Raw genomic sequence first — 24,632 nt, 5'->3', positions numbered from 1 at the left:
ATCATTTTGTGTGAAGTTTGATCTTTGAAAGTGATAGCTTTTATCCTTTGGTCGATTGTAGTCTTAGCTCCACATGGTCCATGGGATTTGGCACTAAGCTCCACCATGGAAATACGATCGTCGGGGCTCCCTCGAGGGTCTTCTCCCATAGGCGGGCTTCCTCTGGGGCCTTTTCCCATAAATGAGCTCCCTCTAGGACCTTCTCCCGTAAATTGGCTTCCTCTGGGTCTTTTTCCGTAAATGAGCTCCCTCTATGGCTTTTTCCTCTCAAGACATCCCCACAAAATCATATATCATATATCATATATTTTACATTCAATTCACATCCCGCAAAATATTTTTTTCTTCTTTAAAAATCATAAAATAACAAAGCTTTCCAAAAATAGCATTTTAAACAGTATAAGTTGCACAGTTTTACCATAAATCGTAAAATATCATATTATCATAAAATCATCATTATAAATCGTAAAATATCATTTAACAAGCATTATGATCCTTCAGGACGCTGCCAAGCCTTTACGTATTTTCCTAAGTGTAAATTTACCGTTTTGCCCCTAGACGTAAAAATTCTCGATTTTATCTTTTTTTTCAATTTTAATGACATGGGCTTATTCTAAATAATTATTTAAGTTTAAATATAATTTTCTATAATTTTATAAATATTAAAACTTGGCTTTTCAATTAATTATTTAATTAACGTTTCGATTGCCGGATAAATCCAAAACTCCACATTTTGATCCCAAATTTTAAAAATAACATTTTTATTATTTAATCTACCTTTGTGAGCCATGAACCACATCCATTGACCCATGGTTCTAATTTTTGTCTTAATATTTTCGTTTTTGACACATACTCGAGTACACCGAGCCATCTCCCAAAATACTCGAGCCACGCCCGAGCTGCCTTGAGTCAAACCCGATCCAAGCCACCTAGGAACCCTCCTGACCAAGCCCAGCCAATAGAACCTAGCCCTAGCTCGCTCAAACTTGCCTGGAACCGAGACCATATTCTGCACAACTCTAACCCTTCGCCCAAGACTCCTAGCTAGCAAGGACTCTTCCAGCCGAGCCACCACCGAGCTCACCTCAGCTTGACCATCCCTGGACCACGTCCAGACCCAACCCAAACCAGCTCAAGCCCTTGAACCCAAGCAGCGAACCCCCTGAACCAACGACAGGCTGCACGCGACTCCATGGAGCTTCCCTCACGGTTCTCTCATTTGGTTCGAGCCACAGCGCACCCTGCCGCTCCAACCCGTGGCCTGAAATATTCCCATCACCCTTAGGACCCTGATGGACCACCTATCCCAGCCCCAAATCGAGCCACAGCCCCTGGAACTCTCGGCCAAAACACAATCACCCTACGGGAAGAGTCCTATGCAGCGAAGAATCTTCCCTAGCTCTGCTGCGCGTGTCCTAGCCCACTAGTACTCTACCAAGCCCTCTATCCTGACCCTCTTCGAGACCCAGCTAGCCTTGGCCGAGCCCCCAAGCCCCATGCATAGAAATCGAGCCATAGCATCAAGAACAAGCCAACAAAACCCTTCGGCCTTTCCTGAATTTCTTCCTATGGTTCCAGGTTGTTTTCTTTAAACAAATTCTTATATTCCTTAATGTTTAAACATAGATTGGCAGCTTTAACCCTTGGGTATCATAACGTTTCATCAATAAGCGAAAAATCGTAAAAAACGTTGAAATTACGTATCATACCGTAAAATAATCGAACCCCAATATTTTTCATGCATAATCAATTAACACACACATATTATGATTTGTATAATGTTTAAAAGTGTTTAGAAAATGTGCTTTTGTGTTTATAACGCTCGAATATACGATCGTTGGCGAAGGTGCGACGTTGGACGACCGGACGACGAAGAACTCCTAGCCTTCTTTCTGCCCCAATATTTCGAAGTTTATGAAGTGTGTGTGTGGTGTGTTACGGCTGCTGATGGTGATGATATTGTGGTGATAAAAGACCTAGGTTTAATTATTTATAGAATTGTATACTAATAGGCTTTGGTTTTGGGCTTGTAAGATTAAGAGTAATTGTGCCTACTTAAATTAATTAAATTGGGCTCAATAATACTTATTTAATTAAAACATAAAAGTTTAAAAAATAAGTTTCCATAAAATAATATTTTTGATCTTTTAAAACTCCTCGTTTGCCCAAAACCGGTTTCCTGGAAAAAATCGAGTTCGACTCATAAAATAATTTGAACTCCAATATTTTTAGGAAAATTAAATAATTTTTGAATCATATTAAGAAGCCTTGCAATTATTTAATGAAAAATACATATTCTTGTCTTTGTTGTCCTCGGTCTCCTTTCCCTTGCCTAATATCGAATATTCGGGTAAAATCCTTAATTTCATGTAATCATGTCATTTTATCATTTAATCATGCACTCATGCATTTAATCGTATAAAAATATCATGCTAGCATTTAAAAGCAATTAAATAAAACAATTAGGCAATTAAAATAATTTTGCATGCATGTGGTTTATGTAGGTTGGTTTTTCGGACGTTACACAGACCTCGGTTAACGTTCATCATGCAACCACCATTGATGGAAAGCAAGAAAATATTAATCTCTGTTTAATTTTTTTTATATGCATTATATAAATTTTGAATCTTATCGAAAATGAGAGATTTAAATTTTGGAAAATTTGTCTTATCTTTAATTTCAAAATATTGTGTTATGTTTGTTTGTATGTTTGTCGGATTCATGTAATTCTTATTATTTTATATATAATAATACATATGCTGATTATTTAGAATATATCACATGTATTATTAATAATAAAAGATGATCGATAACCGAGAGCTATTTGATTTGTGAGAGCCATACACGGATCCAAGTACAAAACCTAGGTAAATGTAGAGATTCAAATTTAATATTACAAAAGGTTCCAATATTTTATATGTCTTCAATCTACAAAACTCCTGAGGATTTGGGCTCACCATATTTAAATCTCGATTCCTCGCTTAATATAATACTTACCTTAAATTACCATGACATATTGAGATACAAATTTGAGGAGTGGGAATGAGCCACAAACTTATCCATTTTATAATTATCAAATAACTAAAAATGTAACATGTAAAATATCATAACATACACCTAGCAAATTGATCATGAGTATCGATCATCCTTATGCGATATAATATCAAATATTATTTTAAAACCGTAATATCAAATGTTACCATAAACTCATGTATCATGTTCATTTATCACTAAATGCTAAAATTAAAATAAATTAATAAACTGAATATACACTTTTACTCAATTATCAAATTAATTTATTAGTAATTATAATTTCTTGAAAGTAACATTTATCATAAATAATTAAAATCTAATTAATTATTTTATAAGAAAAATATATAATTTTATAAAAAAATTATTTCAAGGGTAAATTCGATCATATTTTAATAAAATATAAATTTAGTAAAAATTATTTTAAAAATTCAAAAAATATATGGCACAAGTCAAAATCAGCTTGTGGGAAGTACAGGGCTGCTTGAGATGGTCACCCTATTCGTGTGCCCGCCAGCTGACCGATTAACTCAGCAGCCGCAGGTGGGCGCTGCCTTTAGGGCACACAAAAAAATTTAATTTAAAAACTGCACAGGCATCATACAACGCATAAAAGTGTTTTTGTTTTTCTAAAAAAAATTGGGTGCTGCAAGTTTCTGAAAGAATTTCTTAAGTCGTTAGAAACTAAAAAAATCAAATCAATTTAAATAATAAACAAAATGAATCATATGATTGAGAAACCTTGTCTTTGATACCACTTCTTAAGTATCGTCTTCTCGCAACCAAGAATCAGCGAAAGTTTTAAAAAAAAAATTTTGACGTTCAAAATATTCTTGGACGTCATATATTTAAATAATTCATTGGGTATTACATTGGCGTTTAAGAATTATGGATATCAAACCAGTCCGAGATTAGTGGAGTTGGTCATTCTTGTAAATCTCTACGAACGATAAACTGGAATCAAAGTTGTTCATCATTCGTCAAGTACGGTCTACGATAAAAAATTACACTCTTTGTATAGATCATCGCTAGAGATCTAAACGAAATTCTGCATTGAGATTGAATGGTCGGAATTCAGAAATTTCGATAGTCGTGCGACGACGGCGATGGCAGGACCTACTTTTAAGCTTATTGGCTTAAATATCTTTTTAAACTTTTGAATAACAATTAGGGCCCATTTATTTAATCTTAAACCATATATTTATCACCTAATTATTCCCCTAAGCTCTTCATTAAACCTAATTACTTTTCATCAGCTGCCCACCCCCTCCACTTACAAACTTTCTCGTGATTTTGCTGCTGCAAGCTTTCGGTGACACCATTTTCTGCTTCAAGCAAAGAGCACCTCCCTTCGGCCGTTTGTCCCTCGATCATTCGTCCAAGAATATTCACCAAGGCACGCATTGTATCATCCTTTACGCATCATACACGATATATACATGCTGTAATATGTTTTTTTTTTGTGGAACTCCCGATCCAAGCGTGAGTATGCATGGTTTACGATTTCTCAAGTGTTTCTTGCATTATTTTGTTTTTCACTCACGTTTTTCCTTCAGATTGTGCAAGGGGTCTGCTGTAGGGTGCTTTGAGGGCTGTTATCACCGAAAGGATGGGAGTGGTAGGCTAGAAACGAGATCATCACAGCATTGAGTAAGGGTGGTTCTCGGTACTTGTTTATTGGTTCGAAAGTGGGTAGATCGGCGGAGTGGTGAGGATCAGCATTGCAGGAGCCATACCAAGCCATGGACCAGACCTTGAGGAGTCTGAACCACAGCCTGGAAAGGCTCGGCTAGAGCTGGGATGAGCCACAAAGCTGATCGAGCTCGGGGTAAGAAGTTGATCGTGTAGGATGCTTGAAGTGATTACCGATCGGGTAAGCTGTGCTTCGTACATGGGGGTGCAGCCGTGGTTCCCATGGGTCTAGATGAGTCCCAGGAGGGTCTAGAGGAGGCCGAGCCATAGCTGGTGTAGAACCCGTAACTTAGACTACGTATAAGCCATGCATAATTCTAGTATTTTAAAATGATTTTTATTGCATGAGTATTTAAATTTAATTATTTTACGTAGTAGTTTAAATTTTTATCCTTTCAGTTATTTCAGTAAGGCCGGATTGGAGTTGGAGTTTAGAGATAAAATTTAAGATTCAAGAAACATTTCCAGAATTTATTTTAGCTAGCAAGTGAGTTAATTTAAGTAAAAAAGGAGTTTAAGGAATTATTTAAGTTACTTGAGGTGAGTAGAAAATAAATTCATTTAAGTTCTTAATTATGGGGTTAGTTCACTAAATTAATTAAAGGATAGGTAAGGCTTTTAAGGGTTATAAATCTATTTAATAATTAACATTTCCCCTCCACTTATTTGTTGAAATTCGGCCACCACTTGGAGATGCAACATTTCTATGCCAACTCACCCTTTTGACTCATTCTTTGTTATTTTAACATGCCAACCTTTTTAATTATTAACCACCCTTAATTAATTAATTAATAAGCATAATCCTAGTCTAGGTTGGCATGAGTATTCGGCCACCACATTCTAGATCCCTCCAAGAAATATTTGATAACAACAAAAATTCAAATTTCAAAAAAATAAAATGGAGACTTGGTCTTGCTTTTTCCACCTATATTGCACTCATTTCCCCTCACTCTCCAAACCATCTTTCCCCATCCCTCTCCACCGAATTCAGAGCCTTATCAGAGTAGAAAAAACGTGAGAATTCAGTGAGAGATAGGAGAGAAAAATCGAGTANAGTATTGGTTCGATTCCAAGCTCCCAAGGCGACATCTAGACATGTAATAGGATGTATTAGGATCACTTCGGTCCATTCATTTGAGCCCCACACCCACTGAAAACAAGAAATGACAGCTGCTTCCCATTCTTGCCATATTGAGTTTCGATTTTCTCATGTTGCTGTCAAAGGGAAATGAATCTGATCTTGGCTGCCCTAAGGGCTTATAGCCATGGTTGGATCACTTCCCTAGCATGTCTAAGACGTGACTAAGTTGCCCTTCTGGTGGCTTGATCCATGGTGCATCAGTTTTTAAATAAAATTCAAGAACAGCCCCTCCCCTCTCGGCCCCTTCGTTTTTGACAGCATGTGTTGTTTCAATTTTGTGGAGTGGTGTGGATCTTGGTTGGCCTATGGCCCTTAGCCACGGTTCATACCATGCCCCTAGATGTCTAGATCGTGCCATGGTCAATCAAATGGCCACTGGAACGACACGAAACAACAAACGAAGTGGTACACCCCACGCACGCAAGGGTGCTTCTCGGGTGAGAGTTTCGGCGAGTTTCTGGTGTGATGCGAATTGTGGCTGGCCTAGGGCCCTTAGCCATGGTTCAAATCATTCCTTGGGATGTTGTTGAGAGGCTCTGGTCGGTGGTTCAAGCCCCAATGGCCAAAAGTCTTGCAAACGACGCAAGGAATCAAGACGCTGCTGCTGTAATTTTTTTGACAGCAAGCGACGTCGCGGTTCAGAGGCGTGTTCCGGGTTCTCGGTTGGCTTTTAGCCCATGGCCTTGGACTGGAAAGTGCCTCATCGAGTTAGGAAGGTCATGTTTTTGACCGTTCATGATTCGGATCATTTTTGAGGTCGTACGAGAATTTACGGTGCGATGTGCCAAATTGACTCTCGAAAGAGCGTTTCATGTTTTGGCCTCCATTCGCATAGATTTCGGCCCTCACCATTTTAGGAGCATTATTTGATCATTTTAGACGTATTTTAATCATGACTACATGATGGTTTAGTGTTGGTTTGGGTTGGCTCGGAGTCATGATTTAATACGAAGTCGGTAGGCGTAATTGTCACATTTTTGAAGGTTATGGTATAGTTTGGTCCCATAAATCTATTGCATATTTTCATGGCATATTTAGGTTGCAGCGAGCCTGGGAGCGATCCAATCCAAGCAGTAAAATGGGTACAGGATATTTAATTCAGTTATTTAATTATATTACGTGCAAAAATACAAATTTTGAGATTTATGCGATATTGCTTGTGGTCACTTTACTATCATGCTTAAGTCCGGTCCCCAGTATCGGCCCGGTCACCAGTTACCGGTCAGTTCAGTTGTTTCACCCAGTACTGTGGCAGTAGTCTGATCAGACGTAAATCCGATCCCCAGTATCGGTCCGGTCACCAGTATCGGTCAGCTCAGTTCAGTTCAGTTCAGGGACCACTTGCGTAGACCATAATCTCACAGAAAATTATTATATGCTATTTCAGTACAGGGCTCCAAGGAGCAAACAGTTTCACTATGATTTTCAGTTCAGCTATGCACGTATTATAATTAATCATGACACGACATTTTACGATATGCCTCATGACATGAAATTTTACTCCCATGCAATTTTACTATATTTACTCGTTATTTACGATATATGCATGTTGAGTCTTTAGACTCACTAGACTTGATTGTTGTAGGTACTGATGATGTCGGGATCGAGGGCGGGGACCAGTGAGCTAGCTCGAGTCGGCAGTAGTGGCACCCGAGGACCTCAGTTTCAGCACTTGCCATTTTGATGCTCAAATATTTTATTAGTTATTGAATACTTTAACTTGTTATTTTGGCAAGTAATAATTTCTTCCGCTGCTGTTTTGAACGTTAAATATTTTATCAGTTTTTGGTATGAATGAGGCACTCCATTTATTTTAAAAGAAAAATTTTAAATTTTCCGCAAATTTTCAAGTAAGGATTTTTAGGCCTCTACATCTGGTATCAGAGCAATGGTTCTGTAAAGGGTTGCACTACTACTGACCGCGAGAAGCTCATGAAGTCACGTCGTCGGTCTGTAAGTTTTACAGTTACGCATTTTATTTAAAGCATGAATTATTTAACAGCATGTTTACATGAAATGTTTTACTTCCAGATTTATGTTATTGTTAAGTACTTAAATTTAAATAAATTATGGAATTATGCATGTTAGTTACGTATGGGTTATGTATGGAACAGTATGCCCCCTAGACGCATTCTCGAGCGCACTATAAATGAAGAGCCTCGCTAAGAGGACAGGGAGGAGCAGAGGCAGGAGAGAGACTTACCACCTCCACCACCACCGGACATGAATGCCCAGATGCTAGCTGGGATGACTCGGTTCTTCGCGCACTTTGCGGAGAACAATGCTATGGCGACCAGGCCGACAGGGCCTGAGGCAGTATACGAGAGATTCATGAAGATGCGTCCAAAGGAGTTTTCTGGGACGACGGACCCCATGGTTGCCGAGGGCTGGATCAAGTCCCTCGAGGTTATCTTCGAGTTCATGGAGCTTGGAGATGCAGATCGAGTTCGTTGTGCCTCCTATCTGTTCGGAGGAGATGCCCGCTTATGGTGGGAAGGAGCTTCAGTAGCACTTAACTTGGCTACCCTGTCATGGACACGTTTCACGGAGGTATTCTACTCCAAATATTTTACGGAGGAGGTGCGCACCAGGTTGACCACAGAGTTCATGAGCCTGAGACAGGGGGATATGACTGTTACGGAGTTCATCCGTAAGTTTGAGAGGGCTTGTCATTTTGTACCCCTGATCGCAAATGATGCTAGAGCCAAGTTGATGCATTTCTTGGTGGGTTTACGGCCGATCTTGCGCCGTGATGTTAGGGTGTCTGACCCTACTTCTTATGAGGTCGCTGTCTCCAAAGCCTTAGCCGCAGAGCAGGATCAGCGGGACATCGAGAGAGACCGTCAGGGCAAGCGCCCAATCCAGGTACCCCACCGTCCTCCTCCTCAGCAGCACCAGCATCAGCATAAGAGGCCGTATCACGGCCCGCCCAGGAACAGAGGAGGACCTCAGCAGCATCAGGAGCAGCAGCAGCAGCAGGGACGTGTCGTCCCGAGGACCTTTGAGCACCCAGTCTGTCCCAAGTGCTCACGCCGTCATCCGGGAGCATGCATGTTTGGCTCAGGGAAATGTTTTAAGTGTGGCAGCACGGACCACATGCTACGGCAGTGCCCCCGGAAGAATCTGCCTACCCAAGGCAGAGTTTTTGCTCTCCATGCTGCGGAGACGAACCCTGACACCATGCTGATGACAGGTACCTTACAGCTTTAAGTTACATTTGCATTCCAATGTTTTGGGAATCGGGATTAAGATTTTGAACTTAGAATTGCGATAGGATTGCATGCTCTACTCAGTATTATTTTCGGGATTTAGTTAGAAGAACTGTGACCTTTGCATGTCTATAAGCTTAGCTCTTGTGATTATTTGGGTTCAGCTTAGTGTTCCGAACTTTCAGGGAGAATTTTCATAGCTGGCTCAGCTACCAAAGCCCTGATAGATTCAGGGGCTACCCACTCATTTATTTCAGAGGTCTTTGCAAACTTTCTCAAAGTTAAGACCATCGGGCTAGATGTAGCCTATTCGGTGTCATTGCCTTCGGGAGAGGAGATAACCGCCACCAGCGTGATCCGAGACATAGACCTTGAGCTGCATGGAAATCTTGTTTATGCGGATCTCATCTTATTGCCGATGCCAGAGTTTGACATCATTCTGGGGATGGACTGGCTATCGCGGAACTGAGTTTTGATCGACTTTCAGCGGAGATCCATTTTAGTCCGACCGCCTGGGATGACACAGTTCTTATTTGAGCCGGACAGGTACTTTCCTTTACCGCGCATTATTCCTTATATCCAGGCTAGGAAGCTCATGCATAGAGGGTGTCGGGCATTTTTAGCAACTTTTATATCTGTCCCCGAGGCACCCAGTCAGTCAGCCTCAGATGTTCCGATTGTTAGAGACTTCGTAGACGTTTTCCCTGAGGACGTCTCTGGTGTTCCACCTGAGAGAGAGGTGGAGTTTTCCATCGAGCTTATGCCAGGTACGGCTCCGATCTCAAAAGCGCCGTATCGACTAGCCCCGACAGAGATGGCAGAGCTTAAGAAGCAGATTCAGGAACTTCTTGACAAGGAGTTCATTCGCCCTAGTTTCTCACCTTGGGGCGCGCCAGTCTTGTTTGTTAAGAAGAAGGATGGCTCGATGAGACTTTGTATTGACTATCGGGAGTTGAACAGGGTTACAGTGAAGAATAAATACCCACTTCCGAGGATTGAGGATCTGTTTGACCAGTTGCAGGGAGCTTCGATTTTCTCTAAGATAGATCTGCGTTCCGGTTATCACCAGTTGAGAGTGAGAGATGCTGATGTTTCGAAGACAGCTTTCAGGACTCGTTATGGCCACTACGAGTTCCTTGTGATGCCGTTCGGTTTGACGAATGCGCCAGCGATCTTCATGGATCTCATGAATCGCGTATTTCAGCCGTACCTCGATCAGTTCGTGATAGTATTCATAGACGACATCCTCGTCTACTCCAAGAATCGGGAGGATCACAGCAGGCATCTGACTACAGTGTTGCAGACATTGCAGAAGCACAAACTATTCGCAAAGTTCAGTAAATGTGAATTCTGGTTGGAGAAGGTGGCGTTCTTAGGCCACATTGTTTCTAGCAGTGGCATTGAGGTGGACCCAGCGAAAGTTGCTGCAGTCAGAGATTGGGTAGTGCCTCAAAATGCATCCGAGATCCGCAGTTTTCTTGGCCTAGCAGGATATTACCGGAAGTTCATCAAGGGATTCTCCTCGATTGCAGTTCCACTCACAGCACTGACAAAGAAGAATGTGAAATTTGTTTGGAGCGAGGAGTGTCAGAAGAGCTTCGACACTTTGAAGCAAGCTCTTATCTCAGCACCAGTTTTGGCCATGCCGTCAGGGCCCGGTGAGTTTGTTCTGTATACCGATGCTTCGAAGCTCGGTCTTGGCGCCGTATTGATGCAGCATGGGAAGGTGATAGCTTATGCTTCTAGACAGCTGAAAACTCATGAGAAGAACTACCCTACCCATGATCTAGAGTTGGCCGCCGTGGTTTTTGCTTTGAAGATTTGGAGGCATTATCTGTATGGAGAGAAGTGCCAGATCTTTACCGACCACAAGAGCCTCAATTATTTCTTTACGCAGAAGGAGCTGAACATGCATCAGAGGCGTTGGTTGGAGCTTGTGAAGGACTATGACTGTGACATTAGCTACCACCCGGGTAAAGCTAATGTAGTTGCGGATGCATTGAGCAGAAAAGTCACAGTGATGGCTCATTTGACGATTCAGAGACCTCTTCAGATTGAGATGCAGAGGTTTGATCTAGAGTCATATTCTCGAGGTAGAGTTCCTCGTCTATCTACCTTGACTATCCAGTCTTCTCTCATTGACCGTATTCGCAGTAGTCAATCAGCAGATGAGCAGTTGGCAAAGTGGAAGCAGAGAGACAAGGCCAAGGGCAGTGTTTTGTATTCAGTTAGTGACGGTATTGTGAGATACCGAGACAGGATATGGGTTCCTAGCAGTGATTTTATCCGAGCAGATATTCTATCAGAAGCCCATATGTCGCAGTACTCTATTCATCCAGGGAGTACGAAGATGTATAAGGATCTGCAGTTATTGTATTGGTGGCTAGGAATGAAGAAGGACATCAGACGGTTTGTATCCGAGTGTCTGACTTGCCAGTTAGTGAAGACGGAGCATCAGAGACCAGCAGGTTTGCTCAAGCCTCTTCCCATTCCCGAGTGGAAGTGGGAGAATGTTACCATGGATTTTGTGACAGGATTGCCGAAGTCAGCCAGAGGATCAAATGCCATCTGGGTGATTGTAGATCGTCTTACCAAATCAGCGCACTTCTTGCCTATTAAGACAACTTTCACTATGGTTCAGTATGCGGAGTTGTATATCCGAGAGATAGTCCGACTTCACGGCATTCCAGTTTCTATCGTGTCTGACAGAGATCCCCGATTTACTTCCTCGTTTTGGAAGAGTTTGCATTCGACCATGGGTACGAAGTTGCTGTTTAGCACAGCTTTCCATCCGCAGACAGATGGGCAGTCAGAGCGAGTTATTCAGATCTTGGAGGATCTTCTCCGTGCTTGCGTCATTGACTTCTCAGGGAGTTGGGAGTCGAACTTGCCATTGGTAGAGTTCACCTATAACAACAGCTTTCAGTCGTCTATAGGAATGGCTCCGTATGAAGCACTATATGGTCGCAAGTGCAGATCTCCTGTTCATTGGGATGAAGTAGGAGAGAGAGCAGAGTTGGGTCCAGAGATTATACAGCAGACTGTTGATGTAGTAGCCCGGATCCGTGATAGAATGAGGACTGCTCAGAGTCGACAGAAGAGCTATGCAGATCAGAGAAGGAGAGAGTTAGAGTTTGCTGTGGGCGATCATGTTTTCGTGAAGGTGGCACCCATGAAGGGTGTCATGAGATTTGGGAAGAAAGGGAAGCTCAGTCCGAGATTTATTGGACCGTTTGAGATCCTCGACAGAGTTGGGACGCTAGCCTATCGTGTGGCTCTTCCGCCGAATCTGGCCGGAGTACACAATGTCTTTCACGTCTCTATGCTGAGGAAGTACATGGCGAATCCTTCGCATGTCTTAAACTTCGAGCCGTTGCAGCTTACTCCGAACCTATCTTATGAGGAGAGACCAGTTCAGATCTTAGACAGGCAGGAGAAGAAGCTTCGGAACAAGCTGGTTAGGCGAGTCAAAGTCAAATGGCTCAACCATTCAGAGGAGGAAGCTACGTGGGAATCTGAGCCAGAAATAAGGAGTCGGTACCCCGAGTTATTCGGTGAGTCTTAATTTCGAGGACGAAATTTCTTTTAAGGGGGGAAGGATTGTAGAACCCGTAACTTAGACTACGTATAAGCCATGCATAATTCTAGTATTTTAAAATGATTTTTATTGCATGAGTATTTAAATTTAATTATTTTACGTAGTAGTTTAAATTTTTATCCTTTCAGTTATTTCAGTAAGGCCGGATTGGAGTTGGAGTTTAGAGATAAAATTTAAGATTCAAGAAACATTTCCAGAATTTATTTTAGCTAGCAAGTGAGTTAATTTAAGTAAAAAAGGAGTTTAAGGAATTATTTAAGTTACTTGAGGTGAGTAGAAAATAAATTCATTTAAGTTCTTAATTATGGGGTTAGTTCACTAAATTAATTAAAGGATAGGTAAGGATTTTAAGGGTTATAAATCTAGTTAATAATTACATTTCCCCTCCACTTATTTGTTGAAATTCGGCCACCACTTGGAGATGCAACATTTCTATGCCAACTCACCTTTTTGACTCATTCTTTGTTATTTTAACATGCCAACTTTTTTAATTATTAACCACCCTTAATTAATTAATTAATAAGCATAATCCTAGTCTAGGTTGGCATGAGTATTCGGCCACCACATTCTCGATCCCTCCAAGAAATATTTGATAACAACAAAAATTCAAATTTCAAAAAAATAAAATGGAGACTTGGTCTTGCTTTTTCCACCTATATTGCACTCATTTCCCCTCACTCTCCAAACCATATTTCCCCATCCCTCTCCACCGGATTCAGAGCCTTATCAGAGTAGAAAAAACGTGAGAATTCAGTGAGAGATAGGAGAGAAAAATCGAGTAAGAAGAAAGGTAGAAAAGAAAGCGCTCCACCTCCTCCGCGCCGGATCGTCTCGTTCTTTCGTTTTTCTTTCAAACGAAACCAGGCATGCATATATTCTTCCTTGACTCTTCAATCAAGTCATACTATCATTATTTTTATGATTTATGATCATCATTTCATGCATGAACCGAAATACATCAAGAAATTTCAGAAAATGCAACATGCAGAATTTTTCGGTTTTCTCTTGTGCTTCACGGGTTGCTTTGTTTTGTGGGTTTCAGGTATTGGTTCGATTCCAGGCTCCCAAGGCGACATCTAGACATGTAATAGGATGTATTAGGATCACTTTGGTCCATTCATTTGAGCCCCACACCCACTGGAAACAAGAAATGACAGCAGCTTCCCATTCTTGCCATATTGAGTTTCGATTTTCTCATGTTGCTGTCAAAGGGAAATGAATCTGATCTTGGCTGCCCTAAGGGCTTATAGCCATGGTTGGATCACTTCCCTAGCATGTCTAAGACGTGACTAAGTCGCCCTTTTTGTGGCTTGATCCATAGTGCATCAGTTTTTAAATAAAATGCAAGAACAGCCCCTCCCCTCTCGGCCCCTTCGTTTTTGACAGCATGTGTTGTTTCAATCTTGTGGAGTGGTGTGGATCTTGGTTGGCCTATGGCCCTTAGCCACGGTTCATACCATGCCCCTAGATGTCTAGATCGTGCCATGGTCAATCAAATGGCCACTGGAACAACACGAGACAACAAACGAAGTGGTACACCCCACGCACGCAAGGGTGCTTCTCGGGTGAGAGTTTCGGCGAGTTTCCGGTGTGATGCGAATTGTGGCTGGCCTAGGGCCCTTAGCCATGGTTCAAATCATTCCTTGGGATGTTGTTGAGAGGCTCTGGTTGGTGGTTCAAGCCCCAATGGCCAAAAGTCTTGCACACGACGCAAGGAAACCAAAGCACAGTTGCTGTATTTCTGGACAGCAACTTGCTGTGACGGTTCAGTGGCTCGTTCGAGTTCTCGGTTGGCTTTTAGCCCATGGCCCTGGACTGGACAGTGCCTCACCAAGTTAGGAAGGTCATGTTATTGGCCGTTTATGATTCGGATCATTTTTGAGGTCGTACGAGAATTTACGGTGCGATGTGCCAAATTGACTCTCGAAAGAGCGTTTCATGTTTTGGCCTCCATTCACCTAGATTTCAGCCCTCACCATTTTAGGAGCATTATTTGATCATTTTAGACGTATTTTAATCATGACTACATGATGGTTCAGTGTTGGTTCGGGTTGTCTTGGAGTCATGATTTAATACGAAGTCGGTAGGCGTAATTGTCACATTTTTGAAGGTTATTGTATAGTTTGGTCCCATAAATCTATTGCATATTTTTCATGGCATATTTAGGTTGCAGCGAGCCTGGAAGCGATCCAATCCAAGCAGTAAAATGGGTACAGGATATTTAATTCAGTAATTTAATTATATTACGTGCAAAAATATAAATTTTGAGATTTATGCGATATTGCTTGTGGTCACTTTACTATCATGATTAAGTCCGGTCCCCAGTATCGGCCCGGTCACCAGTTACCGGTCAGTTCAGTTGTTTCACCCAGTACTGTGGCAGTAGTCTGATCAGACGTAAATCCGATCCCCAGTATCGGTCCGGTCACCAGTATCGGTCAGCTCAGTTCAGTTCAGTTCAGGGACCACTTGCGTAGACCATAATCTCACAGAAAATTATTATATGCTATTTCAGTACAGGGCTCCAAGGAGCAAACAGTTTCACTATGATTTTCAGTTCAGCTATGCACGTATTATAATTAATCATGACACGACATTTTACGATATGCCTCATGACATGAAATTTTACTCCCATGCAATTTTACTATATTTACTCGTTATTTACGATATATGCATGTTGAGTCTTTAGACTCAATAGACTTGATTGTTGTAGGTAATGATGATGTCGGGATCGAGGGCGGGGACCAGTGAGCTAGCTCGAGTCGGCAGTAGTGGCACCCGAGGACCTCAGTTTCAGCACTTGCCATTTTGATGCTCAAATATTTTATTAGTTATTGAATACTTTAACTTGTTATTTTGGCAAGTAATAATTTATTCCGCTGCTGTTTTGAACGTTAAATATTTTATCAGTTTTTGGTATGAATGAGGCGATTTTATTTATTTTAAAAGAAAAATTTTAAATTTTTCGCAAATTTTCAAGTAATGATTTTTAGGCCTCTACAGCTGGTTCATCGGGTCTAGGCTAGGAACGAAAAAAAAATAGAGGCTTAGTGTATGTTGGAATTTTTCAAGTTCGCAATCTTTGCTTAATTTTGATGTTAACAAAACTTGTTATTTTTGTTTCTAATAACCTATCTTAGTGCGCAGATAGCTGAAACTGAAATGATCAGTTTACGAGCCAAAACTGAAGCTATCGGAGATGCTAACTGAAAGAACCAACTGATCGAATGAACTGAACCAGTTCAACTGATGCATCGCAACTAGCTCAACTGAATGTCTAATTGATAGGTAGTTCAGTAGAACATCTTCAGAAGCCCGGTCAGCTGATGAAGAGTTCAACTGATGAAAAGCCCAACTAACCAGGTAACTGAATCAGTGAAATCAGTTTAGCTGACAAGTCAACTAATTTCACTAGATCAGTTCAAAGACCAGTTGCTGATCAGTTTGAAGAACCGGTTCAGAACATCAGTTAGGAGCAATCAGTTACAGATCACGACAAGTTTACTTAATGGATTACAGCTGTGCGCAAAGATACAAAAGCAATTGTACTATTACAGTAAAATTATGAACGTTGCATCAGAAGCTTAAAGCCAAAAGTTTCGGAATGGATTCCAAAGAACAAATTCAAAATGCAAAGGATACAATAATTGAATCCCACTGTACGATCAAACTTCGCGCCTATAAATAGAAGATCAGTGAAGACTCAGCAACAACCATATACGAGGGTGAAAAGAGTTGAGAAGAAAAACAGTAAAGGGCACGCTCAGTTGCATATCAGCTTTCAGAAGCACTTAAAGCCCAGAGGGAATTCTTCATCGTTGTATCAGCTTAGTTTAGAAGCCATTTTCCCTCAGTGTGTGAGAACATTCTTGTTCAGTTCTCACACACACACTCACTCTCAAATCCACTCAAATACAGTCTTGCAAAAAGACAATAAACTTGTGTATATAGTATTTGACACACAGACGTTAAACAAGTGTTGGCTGGAAGGTGTTGTCTTCAGTCTAGACTAGGAGTTCAGTTAGGCAGTGGGTAAGTCCTAAGCTGTGTAGGATTTGTACAAGGTGTTGTATAAATCTAAGTCTTCTAGTGTATCCTACCCGTGGAGGTAGAAGGGGTGACATCCATAAACATATCCTGTGTCTTTTAACTGTTTAACTGCTTGTTTTGTTCTTAATTGATTTGATCAGTGCAGCTGATATCAGTTCAGTTCTGTCCATAACTGAACTGATATAAGCTCTAACTGAATTTCCCGTAAATTCAGTTCTTCAGTTGCACAGTATATAAAACATATCAGTTTTCTTAACGAAGGATTATTTCAAGTGTTTTCCGCTTGGTTTAATACAAAACTTGATCTAATTCATCGATGTATACATTCTTAGAACTCGAGTTATTGCAGCTCATTGATTTATTGTGTTGAAAGCACCCCTAAGGTGCCGAGCACACGATCCGTCAGTGCATTAGGTAGAGGTGCGCATATTCTGTAATTTCCAGCAGCATACCAGCAAGATTTTCCATTAATAGTTAGTTAATTATTTATAGTTTAGTTGTTTATTATGATTTATAATAATTTTTTGTATTGGATATGATATGTTAATTAGTATAAAATTAGGAGTAAATTCACTAGATTTTTATACGATTTGATCGATAATTGTATATTTTAGTATACTTACCATAGATCAGTTGCACAAATGGGGCAGCGTGATTTTTCTTTTTTGAAAAAACTAGGCTCCCCATTTGTTCAAATCTCCTCTATTTAATTTTACGAAAAACACAGAATATAAAAACAAATAAACCTATGCGAATATAGCAGAAATACGTACTCATCAGCCCTACAACCAACACAAGTAGATCATAAGAAGAATCCAACATGTGTTTTCAGCTATATTAACACAAAAGTAATACTTTTTTATGAATGATATAAATAGAGATATGTCTTATAAAATATGTCTCGTGAGATGAGACCGTCTCACATAAATTTTTGTCAAAAATAATAAACAAAAAATAAAAACCAGCCATCTCAATTATTGAATTGTCCTTCATCGTTAATTCATTATACATTATATTCCATTCTTCAAGTATTAGCCCAATAGGCGACTTTTTTGTAGAAAAACTGGAGTCATGAATTCCAAAATCTCCAGCCGCTGCATCGACTTTCATGTTAAAGATTGCAGCAATCTCCATCCATGTCTTCGGCCGCGCACCCTGTCTCAGGCACATTGTAGGACTTGCATCGATCAATCTCAGCTGTTCTTGAAATTCAACTCAAAATATGGGATTTCTACGTACGTTAATTAGCAATCCCTTACACTGAATTTCTTAGTTATTGTTTATTTAATCAGCTTAGATCGACTTCTTCTTTTTTTTTTTTTGCCTAATTTACAGGGCTATCACTATTTCAAGGAACTTTGTACCCAGGGCATCATCTTCTCCAGATCCTTCTACCTCGCCATGGTAGCTAAAACTTGTATTTGAGACATATGCAAGCAAATGATTTTGGTTTGGTGGAAACGAGGATCATTTTCGTGCATAATACGTTGGTTAATTTTTTGAAAAAACAGATGCTTGACAAAATTCGAGTAAAAAAAATATTAATTTTCGTTTCAGTCAAGATACAGCAGCGCCTGCCTGCTTCTCGCTGGTTTAGTCAACTAATGTTTTTTTTAACGTTTTTAATGCAGGAAAAAATGGTTGTTAGGCATACTATTAGCAGTGATTCTACCTGCAGTTGGCCACAAAGGAGGACTCTTTGTAGGGCTTAAAGGTCAGTACGTATGTCTTAATCAAGAACAAATCATTTCTATATATGACATTTATCTCTCACTAGTCGTTTGTAGATTGTATTTAAGTTTTCGTATATATATGTTGTTACAGTGAAGATCGACAAAGCCATAGAAAAGGTGGAGCAATTGACGGAAGTGGTTGAAGAGATAGCGGAGGAAACGGACAAGATCGTGGAGGAGGTGGAGGCAAAGCTCCCCGGAGACTCCAAGCTTAAGCAAACCCTTGATAAATTCGATAATCTTGCTAAAAAAGCAGTCAATGAAGCCAAACAAGCTGAAGACATCGTTCACAAGGTCCGTCTCACTTTCTTCCTATCACAAAGTTTTGCCTGCGCTTAAATTGCAAGTGGTTTTTTTTATTTATTTTTTGTTCATTGACTTACTTTACAGTCATTTTCTAGTAGACAAAAATAATCTAGTCTTTTGGTAATAAATAACCATTTATAAGTTTGAAAAGGTAAACACATTTGATGAAGATATCCCATTCCACTCATCCTTTCACGTGGTTTGCCTTTTCCTTGAGGAACATTAATGAATATTATTCTCTTATTCGGTAGGCTTGCCAATATGTGAATCACATGCTGATGATTATTCTCAAGTCACCATCAATTTTAAAGTATCTACTGCTATTTATTATATCGAGTCGACCTTCACCAAACGCCAACCTGTTCTATTAATTAAAAATTTTTAAAATCGCATGATATATACACAATTAAGTTCATTATTGCCCAGAAAAAAAATTGTAAAAGATTAACGATAAAAGGAAATCACTTAGCAAGTGAAGAGATAACTTTTTCTAATGTCCTAGTACTTGATAGTTTAGTGATCTACAAAAAATTGTGGACTAAATTCCATAAAGATAGTATCTCCAAATTTTCGAAATGAAAACGATAGCCGCTAGCTGGAGATCATATGTTGGATTTGTTATTATACTCTAATGGACTGTCTCAGTTGGATTAAATATCTATCAGACTTGGTTTATATTGGATTAGTATCAACTAAACTGTTTGTGCTGGCTTCGCAACGGCAAGATTGCCTTTTCCAGAGTTGTTCTGACTGGCTATACTACCATACATAGGCCAATATAGGTTTTTCTTAGCCGAATATAGAATCTGGTTTTCCTCTAATACAACTTAAATATCACTCCCTGAATCTGGAACTAGCTTCAGAATCATGTTCTCAAAAGTTAAAATTTTAAAAATACTAAGCATCATAAATACTAAAATTACATTTCGTAAGTATAAAAATAAACACTAAATATATATATACTTAATTTTTTTTTTCTAAAAATTATAATATACACATTTTTTTTGGCCCAGCGTGGGCAAGTACCCGCACTGGGCCTTAGCTGGCTCCGACCATGTATATGACCTTATATGTGAATTATTATGTGATGAAGGTTGTCTGTTAATGTGAAACCCAAAACTTAAAGTGATCGATTAAGGTTTTGGTTAATAAGTTTTAATGTATATGATAGTTTGTAAGCTTTAATACATAGAGACAAAAGTATAATTTCAGTTTTTATGATGAGCTAAAACAGAAATATGAGAAGATAATTATATACATTATCTAGATATGGATTGTGGTCCCGAGATTGCGTATTATCACATTCCCTATTCTCTACTCCCATTATACAAAATAGATATCCAGACTTCATTTTGAAATTGTCAAACTTTTGGATTACTGCAATTTTACAGAAACAGTCCAATGGTTCTTAAGATGATTATATACTCAAATATAGTAAGTAAACAATGAACGTAAATGCGGTAAAGGAAATGGCACAATTTTTTTATGGATGTTCGAAGACTTAAGCCCTTACGTTACCCATTATTCCACTTAAAAAAGATTTCACTAGAACACTTTGGTTTTAACCGCCTAAGACAAAACTTTTAGTTAAACTCTAACGGTTGAGACACTCGGTCAAACAACCAATACAACACAAATAAAATAAAGAGATGAATCCTCATATTCAAATTGTCGAACAATTCTTCGATCGTCTGGAATAGAAACGGTTGAATGGTTAAAAAGAATCCCTTGATGATCTTTGAAGTATAAGATGAATGTTCTTGATGTGAGGGCTGTTGAGCCGTGGAGATTATTTTAAGATTAAGAATGGTCAAAAACCTTCTTAGAGAATGCAAGCTTGCATACGTGTTATCGTGAATTATTTCATGTCTTAAGCTCTTCTAAGCATCCTCTATTTATAGTATATTTTGAAATTTCCCGTTCAACGATAACTTGTATTGTTTCCTGAAAATATGGACATGTCAGCATCAGTTGCTGCAACTATCATTTAATGCTCATTAATATCTTTCCTGCTTTTGCGGCTTTAAGGCCATACTTAATCGAAAGGCAACCATTTTGCAGATTTTTTGTTATACAATTATAGGTATGATATTTTTGCAATCTTTCTATTTTAAGTTTTTTGTCTACATAGTTGACTTTGCAATATCCTTATGAGAATCTTCCAATCCGACCGTTTGCAGTGATATTGGGAATCAAAAATTTGAACTTTACATACTATTTTGAATATTTTCGACCGGTCAACTGAAGTAATAAATAAATCTAATGGTTGGACGGCTTTGTATTATGAGGCCAGTTGAATGAGGCCTTGAAACCGGTTGAACGAGTATCTTCTGAATCTTAATAGAGAGTCGTTGGGTACTTGTAACACACATAAAAAGCCAGATTGTACTAATACGCTGAATTATTGTTTATTATCACTAAAACTAAGAGTTCTAACATAAATGTGAACTGCCCGCAGGTAAGAGATGTGGAGGAAGAGATAGAAGAAGCGTTGTTGAAAGCTGGTAAAGATGAAATTAAAAAGTAGGGTAATCTTTTATATAACATTAGATGGATCCGATAATTTTTTTCAATATTAAATAAATATATATATATTTTCCTCTTACTTACATATCTGTGCGTATATTTGCACGGGACATATCTGCATGATACCTTTGATTATTCACTGTACGTCTGATACTAAAAGCACAAACTATCGCATAAGGTTTAACTAATTAATTAAAAAGTAAATATTCAACTCTATGGATGGAGATAAGACAGGAAAACTGAGAAGTATCATGTAGGAAAAATTATAATTTTGGCTAAATATATATATTTCATTCCTAATACTGAATGTTTCCTTTTGACAATTTTCGAAAATGTTAACATGACATTACGTTACGTACGCTTGTCGTATCACAGAAGAACTAGAATTGCAATTTTAATATACCAAAATTGTAATTTTGGCATTTCAGTATTGTGACATGTTCTCAAACAATCAACTGCATTGCAGAATTTCCATTTTACTTTAGAATGTTGTTCAAAACTTGCATTTGTTTTTTCTTTGCAATTTTTTTTTCTAAATCTGTATCCTTCAGTGAAAATGTTAATATATTATAAGTTTGCGATCCGATAAGATTAGTACGACCCCAATTATGTCTTTCCTTTGAGAAAACTAAGAAAAAATAAGTTACAATTTGTAATTTTCCTACTCTTTGTAAAATATATTATAATTTTATTTATTTTAATTTATCCATGGTATCAATCAAATATAATGCTCATAAAACTATTATTTTTTAAAATGTTATCTTATGACTTTCCCTTTAATTTTTTTAAATCTCAATTTTTAGCGATATTTTTACATTATTATTTTTTAAAATATTATTGACGTTCAATTTATCTTTAAGGACTCTAAATTTTTTATTTCTGCTTATTTCTAAAATCAAACTATCTAGAACTGTTATTGTCATTCATTTAATCAAAATAGGTAATTGGCATATGTATTTCGTTCCAATAATTATCGTATTTTAAAAATTGTGAAATAAAATTTGAAATAATTAGTATATAATTATATTAAAATAAAGAGAGTTGATATTTATATTTTATTTTGTATTATTTACAGTCTTGTGTAAAATATGTGTCGAATTTATTCGTAAATGGAGCGCAAATAACAAAAAATGAAGTCTAAATATCAAGTTTTTAAAATAAATAAATGTGATATTAGTGAAGTTAAATTTTAAAAAATATGACTAATATTAAATTGTGAAAAGGGATAATTCAGAAATATGATATGTGTGTTGTAAAAAAGTAAAAGTTTACGGTAAAAAGTAAAAATTTACGGTAAAAAGTAAAAATCTAAAACTCTCAAAATTATCACACTACACACTTTATAATATTCTTCTCTCAACTCAATTGCAATTTTCTTCACAAATGAGAGATCTATTTATAGAAAATCTTTACAAATATTCCAAAAATAAAATCATCATTACCTACATCATCACACACTAATTTTCAATATTTACGACTCTTATTTTCAACATTCAAATATTCAACATTTAAATATTCAACATACACATTTTAAATATTAATTTTCAACACTCCCCCTTGTGATGATGATCATGATACGATGATGTCTTCATTACGTGTTTTTGTACTGCCTCATTAAAAACCTTACTAAGAAAAACTCATTGGGATAAAAATCATAGTAAGGGAAAAAGAGTGCAGTCACGTAAACTCCCCCTCATGTTGATACGAACAATTCTTCACAAATTTCGTAGATTGCGCATCCCAATATTATGTATGTGCTTTCTGAATATTGTCGTAGGAAGTGCCTTTGTGAAGAGATCTGATGAGTTTTCACTTGATTGAATGTGACGAACATCAATACATTTATTCTTCTCAAGCTCTTTGGTGAATGCGAAGAACTTAGGAGGAATATGTTTAGTNGGGAACGTGCCTTGTGTGGATCAGATAAGTATCCAGCATCGGCATAACCAATTATACTTGGATTAGCATCTTTTGAATACAAAAGTCCCAAGTCTGTCGTTCCTCGTAGATAACGGAATATATGTTTAATTCCGTTCCAGTGTCTCTTTGTTGGATATGTGCTAAATCTTGCCAATAAATTTACGGCAAAAGATATATCAGGCCTTGTACAATTTGTAAGATACATAAGGGCACCGATAGCACTTAAATATGGTACTTCTGGACCAAGAATATCTTCATCATCTTCACATGGACGGAATGGATCCTTTTCTATGTTTAATGATCTAACAACCATTGGAGTACTTAAAGGATTTGATTTATCCATATTAAAACGTTTAAGGATCTTTTCTGTATAATTTTTCTGGTGAACAAATATTCCACATTCTTTTTGTTCAATTTGTAAACCCAGACAATACTTGGTTTTTCCAAGATCCTTCATTTCAAATTCTTCCTTCAAGTATGACACAACTTCATGAATTTCATTATTCGTTCCAATGATGTTTAAATCATCAACATATACAGCAATAATTACGCATTCGGATATTGTTTTCTTAATGAAAACACAAGGGCATATTGAATTATTTACATATCTCTTTTTCATCAAATGATCACTTAGCCGATTATACCACATTCGGCCAGATTGCTTTAACCCATATAATGATCTTTGTAATTTCACAGAATAACATTCTCTGGGTTTTGAACTCTGTGCTTCAGGCATCTTAAATCCTTCAGGGATTTTCATATATATATTACTATCAAGTGATCCATATAAGTAAGCTGTAACAACATCCATAAGACGTATTTCTAAATTTTCAGATGTAACAATGATCATACATACCATGTAATTTCTTTTTCGATATGTTTCTTGTCTCCCCCTAACATTGGGAAGATTTTCTCATTAAAATGACAATCAGCAAAACGTGATGTGAACACGTCGTCTGTCTGAGGTTCAAGATATCGAATGATTGATAGACTATCATAACCAATATAAATACCAATCTTTCTTTGAGGTCCCTTTTTCTTTTGTTGAGGTGGTGCAATAGGCACATACACCATACATCCAAAAATTCTCAAATGAGAAATGTCTGGTTCTTTACCAAATGCAAGCTGCAATGGGGAGTATTTATGATATGCACTTGATCTAATGCGAATTAATGAAGCAGCATGTAAAATTTCATGTCCCCATATAGAAATAGGGAGCTTTGTTTTCATAATTATTGGTCTAGCAATCATTTGCAGACGTTTAATCAATGATTCAACCAATCCATTCTGTGTATGTACGTGAGCAACAGGATGCTCAACAATGATTCCCATAGACATACAATAATCATTGAAAGTCTGGGAAGTAAATTCACCAGCATTATCAAGTCTAATGTCTTGATTGTATAATCGGGAAATTGATTCCTCAA

The 24,632-nt window shown here is 38.2% G+C and overlaps 2 protein-coding genes across 2 annotated transcripts; both read left to right on the top strand.

Moving 5' to 3' along the window:
- Nucleotides 1-8,333: 8,333 nt before the first annotated feature.
- On the top strand, nt 8,334-15,557 carry LOC140980452 (uncharacterized). The gene is made up of 2 exons (XM_073446262.1): nt 8,334-9,056; nt 15,384-15,557. Exons 1-2 carry the CDS (start codon nt 8,471-8,473, stop codon nt 15,419-15,421), a joined length of 624 nt encoding a protein of 207 aa, XP_073302363.1. The 5' UTR covers nt 8,334-8,470; the 3' UTR covers nt 15,422-15,557.
- Nucleotides 15,558-17,692: 2,135 nt separating this feature from the next.
- Nucleotides 17,693-21,364, top strand: LOC140980153 (uncharacterized). Its single transcript, XM_073445850.1, has 5 exons — nt 17,693-17,955; nt 18,056-18,124; nt 18,352-18,434; nt 18,545-18,747; nt 21,218-21,364. The coding sequence occupies exons 1-5, from the start codon at nt 17,792-17,794 to the stop codon at nt 21,284-21,286; spliced, it is 588 nt and encodes a 195-aa protein (XP_073301951.1). The 5' UTR covers nt 17,693-17,791; the 3' UTR covers nt 21,287-21,364.
- The last annotated feature ends 3,268 nt before the right edge of the window (nt 21,365-24,632 follow it).

This window comes from Primulina huaijiensis, chromosome 7 (genome assembly GCF_012295235.1).
Source record: "Primulina huaijiensis isolate GDHJ02 chromosome 7, ASM1229523v2, whole genome shotgun sequence".
Taxonomy (NCBI): domain Eukaryota; kingdom Viridiplantae; phylum Streptophyta; class Magnoliopsida; order Lamiales; family Gesneriaceae; genus Primulina; species Primulina huaijiensis.
The sequence above is the reverse complement of the archived record's forward strand: the minus strand, read 5'-3'. Positions and strand labels throughout refer to the sequence as shown.

What these genes read in the sequence shown, in the direction of transcription:
- LOC140980452 (XM_073446262.1), top strand. Translation starts at nt 8,471, where the DNA reads ATGAGCCTGAGACAGGGGGATATGACTGTTACGGAGTTCATCCGTAAG. An exon ending in TGACACCATGCTGATGACAG is followed by an intron (nt 9,057 to 15,383) that starts GTACCTTACAGC and finishes TGATTGTTGTAG; the next exon opens with GTAATGATGATGTCGGGATC.
- LOC140980153 (XM_073445850.1), top strand. Translation starts at nt 17,792, where the DNA reads ATGAATTCCAAAATCTCCAGCCGCTGCATCGACTTTCATGTTAAAGAT. An exon ending in GATCCTTCTACCTCGCCATG is followed by an intron (nt 18,125 to 18,351) that starts GTAGCTAAAACT and finishes TTTTTAATGCAG; the next exon opens with GAAAAAATGGTTGTTAGGCA. An exon ending in CTGAAGACATCGTTCACAAG is followed by an intron (nt 18,748 to 21,217) that starts GTCCGTCTCACT and finishes AACTGCCCGCAG; the next exon opens with GTAAGAGATGTGGAGGAAGA.